Consider the following 6422-nt stretch of genomic DNA (forward strand, 5'->3'; position numbering starts at 1 on the left):
CGTTTTCTTGGCACTTCTGATTAAAGAAATGTATTGTTCTGGAATAAAAATTGGCCCAGACTTTTTCGCTCTACTAATTTGTCGTTCGATAACCGAATGAGCATTGTCGCCTTCATTTTGGCTATGACCAGTAATCAGAAATTTATGTGTGATACTATTAAGACATTTATATTTTGATACAGCGTGCATATACATCGCAATCATAAATTTGTTTTTCTGTTGTTCACAGCAGTTGTCAGAGAAAAAGACAACGTCAATCTCATTTACATCTCCCTTCGCGATTGTGTCCAGATAATAAAAAATACATGACCCAATTTCGTTTGCTCCCCTTTGTGCCTCTGCTTCATGCCATACAAAGCATTGCACGTCAGTTGATTTTAAATCGTATACAGTGAGATTAAAAACATTCAGCTTTGAGGCGTAATAAAATGAAGATACTTGTCCTGATGGGCATGGTAGGACGGCCTGTAAATCAAACACAGCAACATGTCCATTATGAGACTTTTTATCCTTTTCTTTTTCAGCACGAGCTAATTTTGCTTCTCTTAAGTGAATCTGATGCATGTTGTCCATGAAAGCTTTACTGGCATCATCAGAATTAGAATACCCAACGCAAGTTTCACATTGATCCTTTTTGGGTATAAAAAAGGAAATGTTAAACTCTTCATGAAAAATTTTAAAATACATCATGTAATTAGCAGATGGCTGATTGTTATCTGTGCAATAATTTTGGTAATCCCTATGTATCTGAGCTAAAGATCGACCACCCTCAATAAATTCTCTAGTTGTTCCTGCGCGGCAGTAGTTGCTAGGTATGCGAGGTATAGAATTTATGTGGTTCCTAACACTCTGTTTAATCGCTTCATCTGTTTTCGTGTGCCTACCATGTTTACCATGGAAATCGGCGGCAATCATATTTCCTGTAAAATAAACCCTTTTCTTTAAAACTGTTCTTATAGGCCTATCATTAATGGATAACGTTGCTTTGAAGAAGGTTTTACGCACTTGAACCTTTTCTTGATTAACGTGAAAATAGAATGCGTTGTTACGACTACGATCGAAAGTTCTATTTTCCTTAACATACCTGTACTTTGGTTTAATCTCGCCATATTTGCAAGCAAAAAATCGCGTTGCCTTTGCAAACATCCCAAATTCCAATAATCTTTAAAGATCTTTACCCGATCTTCTTCAGTTATTTTTGTTTTACACTTTAATCTACATTTGTCACCGCAAGGAGGAAGCAATTTCTTTTCAGGAAATAATTTTTTAGACATAGACGATGAAGTATAAAAGCCGTCTTACACTATGCAATTTGTTGCGCAAGAAATTGCACAATTTCTTGTGCTATAAAATGTAGCAAATATTTGTGAGCTGACTGCTTTATACTATGCAATTTCTTGTGCAAGATATAGCCGAGGATTCTGCGCATTTATACTATAATTTATACCAGCTGACAATCATACAACCCCAACCTATAATTACCACAAGTTTTCAATAATTTATTTTGTTTGTTATTGTATACAATGAATGTGGAAAGACGAATATCTGTTGTCAGTGGATTGATCGGTATATGTGTAATTCGTAAAATTCTAAAAAGACGCGCTGCCAGAAAGAACAAAAAGAGAAAATTGTGGCAGGAAGAATGGTTAAAAAAAAGAGATGTGGGTAAAGGAGTTTTATCGCTTTTGCAAAACGAGTTACTTCATGAAGATCCAGAGGCATATAGGAATTTCTTACGGATGGATAACGATACATTTATGGAGCTTTTAACCCTTATAGATGATATCATTAAAAAACAGGATACTCAGTTACGACAAAGTATCCCAAGTGACAAAAGGTTGGTACACTGAAATATTTCTCTACAGTCTACATATTACCTAATTTACCTTTCATTAGTACTAAACTGCTAACTTATTTCCAGATTAGCAGTAACACTAAGGTATTTGGCCAGTGGAAATACGTTTAGAGACTTAATGTATGCAACAAGAATACATGAAAGTACCATAAGTATTATTGTAATGGAAGTGTGTAAAGCTATCATACAAAACCTAATGAAAACATATATACAGGTGTAAAATTGATTCATACGTTGGCTGTTTATTATCTTTATATTTTAGTTGCCTCGAACTACTCTGGAATGGGAAAACGTGGCCAAAGGGTTTGAAAAACTTTGGAATTTTCCCTTTTGTCTTGGCGCCTTAGACGGAAAGCATGTCAATTTTCAAGCTCCTAAAAGCAGTGGATCCTACTACTTTAATTATAAAGGATCCCACAGCATAGTGTTACTAGCATTGGTAGATTCGGAATATAAGTTTTTATATGTAGATGTTGGAGTCAATGGAAGAATAAGTGATGGTGGAGTATACAGAGAAAGTAGTCTAAAAAAAGGCATTGATAGAAACCTATTAAACTTTCCAGAAGACCGTCATTTACCAGACACTGCCTTAAGTGTGCCATATGTTATTGTGGCAGATGATGCTTTTCCGCTATCAAAAAGAATAATCAAACCATATCCTTTAAGGGGATTGTCTGTGGAAAAACGAATTTTTAATTATAGACTGTCCAGGGCAAGACGAACAGTAGAGAATGCCTTCGGCATCTTAACAAACAGATTTAGAATTTTGCAAAACACAATAAATTTAAGCCCTGAAAAAGCAGAAATACTTACGCTAACGTGCTGCATATTACATAATTTCTTGGCTGTAAGAAACAAGAAGTATATTCGACCAGAAAATGAAATTAATGAAACATGTAGTTTAGAAACCATATCTCAGCAAGGTGGTTTTAGAGCAAGTAATGAGGCTCTGCTTACAAGAAACAAATTTTGTGATTATTTTAATACTGTCGGAAGCGTTGAGTGGCAAAATAAGTCAATTGGATTAGTTTAGGTTCTATTGTTCACATGTGCTCTACAGTGATGATTATGTAATAACGTCAAAATAAAACTGTATCGGTGTAATAAGGATAATTGTAATATAGGTACATAACATAAAATATCTTGTAAAATATTAACTCAATAATGCCTCGTGCAAAACAGTATGAATATTATATTGCACTGTCAATCTTTTGTTTTCATTTCTTATTTTTTTTAGTTGTGAAGCTACAAACTCCCCAAATATATCTTCACTGCTTTTGAGACCTGGCTTAAGCGCATCAGTAATTCCCTCAAGGCTTGAAGACACAGCTTCTAACACTTTTAGGTCTGGGTCTTCTGCCTTTTTACTTTTTCCTTTTGCACCTGTTGCAGATGAAGACCTGTTATCAACTGAAAGACTTCTTTTTTTTAATCCACCAAGTCCAAGTTCCAAATCATTCTGATGACAAGATGAGCCACTTCCCGCTGATGATGGTCTGGTGCTAGGTCTGGTGTCAACTGAAATGCCTTTTCTTTTTAACCCACTGCATCCTGACCTCTGATGATCTGGTATTAAATCTGAGGAAATTTCTGGTGATAAAGGTACCAATACTCCTTGGTCATCTACTTCATACTGTTCCACAATCTAAACATATAATGTTCAACTTTTGATGTGAAAGAATGTAGCTACTTACAGTTTCATTAATTGATGAATCCAGTAAATCTTCCTCCTGTGTTTGTGATGTTTCATTGCCCTCCTCGGGCAATAAAAAGTTTGAATTAGATTTCCTGACTACAAGGTGGTCGTCCAGGAAATCCATTTTTTCATAATACCACAGCGACGGATGGTAAACCTAGTTAAATGGTTACGTTACTATTATTATACACTATAAAGTGATACAAACTACCTCATTTTCGGCCATTCCACTGTGTATACTCGCTAAATGTTTCCTTCTCTCATTTGCGTACGTTGTCCTTAATCCATGAAATTTTTTTTGGACATCAGCTTCTGAGGTAACTGGTCTTATCGGTTTAATGTTATTAAGTATGGTTAGCAGAGCAGCATTTCGGACATGCTTGTTGTGGTAGTTTTTGTCCTTTACCACATACAAACACGGATTAAGACAAGAAATCTGTTCATGTGTCCACGACATTTTAACGCAAAACTGGCAACACAAATAACTAAATGAAGGAATTAACAAGACAAGACAGATTTTGTCAAACAAAACACCTCGAAAAACACTAAACAGCTGATCTGAAAACACATGTTCAACGAGCGGCGCACGCGCATTTTAAAATTGCATTGAAACTGGCATAAAAAATAGGACCGGTTCTATTTTTGATGCAATAATTTGTTGCAATGTAATTTTGCATGCAATTTCCTGTATGATACTATGCAATTTAAATTGTGCAATATATCTTGTGCAAGAAATTGCTCAGTGTAAGACGGCTTTAAGATTGACCACCATTTCTAGCACGCTTTGCAAGATTTTTGCTCAACTCATGTACATTTCTCATGCGCTTTTTCCCGTTTTTCTGTGGTACAAGGGTTTTTTACTTTTCGTTTAGATTTGGGAACATCAGCATGACTGTGATGGTCATCATCACTACCACTAGTAGTATCACTTGAAGTACTAGAAGAACTATAGTCAGGGTCGGCTACACTATCGTCCGAGTCTTCCGTGTACGATGAAGACAAGGATGAACTAGAACTAATTAGGTTACACTCTTTATCTGTATCAGTTACTATCTCTTCAATATGATTTAAACTGCTACCATGTTGGATATCTATCAGAAAAAAATAATAGACCTAAGTCCTGGAAAGCCTCAGATGGAATTTACCTGAATTTTCCAAACTGACAGAAACATTATTGGAACCGTTCGGTTCGTTTCCTTGTTTAAATACTGGAAGTTGCTCAGATTCATCAGTATTAGGCAATACCTCATCTATTATTTTTTCATTACAGGGAAACACCATCGTCGATTTTGTGTTTAACATTTGCATCTTGCGTGGCAAGTTTCAAAATAAATGCACTTCTAGTTGACATTGTAACTGAAACAAGATTAATGGTGAAAAAGAATTTATTTCCGTTAGAAGGGCGGAAAATTAAATTTTGCGACACGAAGACAATGCACAATTTGACATAAAACTAAATAGCATTGCTTACCTTCAAAAGAAAACAGTCACAACATCCAAAATGACACTTTTCTAGTAAAAGATTTGAAAAAAATACCGTACTTTTTCGAGTTAGGTCGTTTTTCACCATAAATCGCATACGTTCTCACCAACAGCCAATTCTCAACTGAAGTTATGACGTTATTCTACTATAAAGTACCAGCACTTTGATGTGCGGTAATGTGCCCTCTCTCGTATGAATTGAGGAGTTTAAGTTATGCCACTTTTTCTCTGAAAATTTTATTTCGTTTGATACTGTTCTATCTATTAATCTTAAATTTGCATTTTTTGAGATGTGTCACTTTTCTTCCGGAGTGACGATATGTCTCTGTAATGTGAAAACAACAACATAATTTAAGTTATCTGTAAGTGGAGAGAAGTGATCTTTAAATGTCGACAGGTGTTCTGTGAAAATGGAGGACGGTATGTATGATACTGTTTATTTACACATGTAAATATATTTTTTCTACAACTGTCAAAAAAACCTGTCATTTTCTGACGAATTTCGAAGCGCGTAGTACTAGATTTTTAAACGGTTAATTAATAAGTAAGGTTGCCCTTGACAACGTGCGCGAAATCGTCAACAGTGAAAAAAAGTATTTCGCGCACGTGACAAAGTTGAACTTAAACAGCAAATTTAATTAACAATCGGTTCAGTTGTAGAAAAAATATTGTATATAACGATTTCGCGCATTTGACTGATATTTTAACTCGGCTTCGCCTCGTCAAAATACCTTCAGTCTCAATGCGCGAAATTGAACTTCGCGCTCTTGTTATATAAATAACTATTGCAATACGTTTATATAATCATGGTCTGCTGTACAAACATTAGGGAAATTGTTGCATTCATTTGCAATGTGTTTACTCATGTGGTGTATTTTTTAAAACCCCTACAAGATGACGTACGCAAATGCCACAACTAGGTGCTAACGAGGTGAGAATAGCATTTTTCAAGATGAGCAATAATGCGAATTTCTTTTCCTTTACGGTTTTATATGTAAATGACAACACATATATTTTCATTTCCAGATACTACCCAACCAGCAAGGAAATATTTTTAAAAGATTTTTAAAACATTACAACGTTGAAAATGCATTTTTAGAAAAAATGTTTTAAGGAAAAATATTTTAAACACATTTTCAAATATATTTTTTTGTAACGTTTTTGTTTTTTGTTTTTTATACATTTTTGAAATAATTTCGTCTAATCTTTTGCAAGAAAATGTGTTGGAAACATTTTTAAAATAAAGTCTTGACACTTTTAAGAACATGTGATCTTGTACAATATATACTTTCGTGTTAAATTGGAGGAACCATCTTGAACATTTAAAAAAGCGAAATCGATCGAGTGCCTAAAATCGCGGGAAAATTAATGGGTCATAAACATGCGTCG

General features: G+C 34.8%; 2 protein-coding genes across 2 annotated transcripts; one reads left to right on the forward strand and one right to left on the reverse strand.

Moving 5' to 3' along the window:
- Positions 1-1299: 1299 nt before the first annotated feature.
- LOC116173866 (putative nuclease HARBI1) lies at positions 1300-3067 on the forward strand. The gene is made up of 3 exons (XM_031491627.1): positions 1300-1837; positions 1922-2069; positions 2118-3067. The coding sequence occupies exons 1-3, from the start codon at positions 1524-1526 to the stop codon at positions 2886-2888; spliced, it is 1233 nt and encodes a 410-aa protein (XP_031347487.1). The 5' UTR covers positions 1300-1523; the 3' UTR covers positions 2889-3067.
- LOC116173955 lies at positions 2985-4138 on the reverse strand. Its single transcript, XM_031491736.1, has 3 exons — positions 3763-4138; positions 3550-3708; positions 2985-3500 (listed from the first exon to the last, which is right to left on the reverse strand). Exons 1-3 carry the CDS (start codon positions 4006-4008, stop codon positions 3009-3011), a joined length of 897 nt encoding a protein of 298 aa, XP_031347596.1. The 5' UTR covers positions 4009-4138; the 3' UTR covers positions 2985-3008.
- Between the last annotated feature and the right edge of the window lie 2284 nt (positions 4139-6422).

Source organism: Photinus pyralis, unplaced genomic scaffold (assembly GCF_008802855.1).
Source record: "Photinus pyralis isolate 1611_PpyrPB1 unplaced genomic scaffold, Ppyr1.3 Ppyr1.4_LG1, whole genome shotgun sequence".
NCBI classification, from domain to species: Eukaryota; Metazoa; Arthropoda; class Insecta; order Coleoptera; family Lampyridae; genus Photinus; species Photinus pyralis.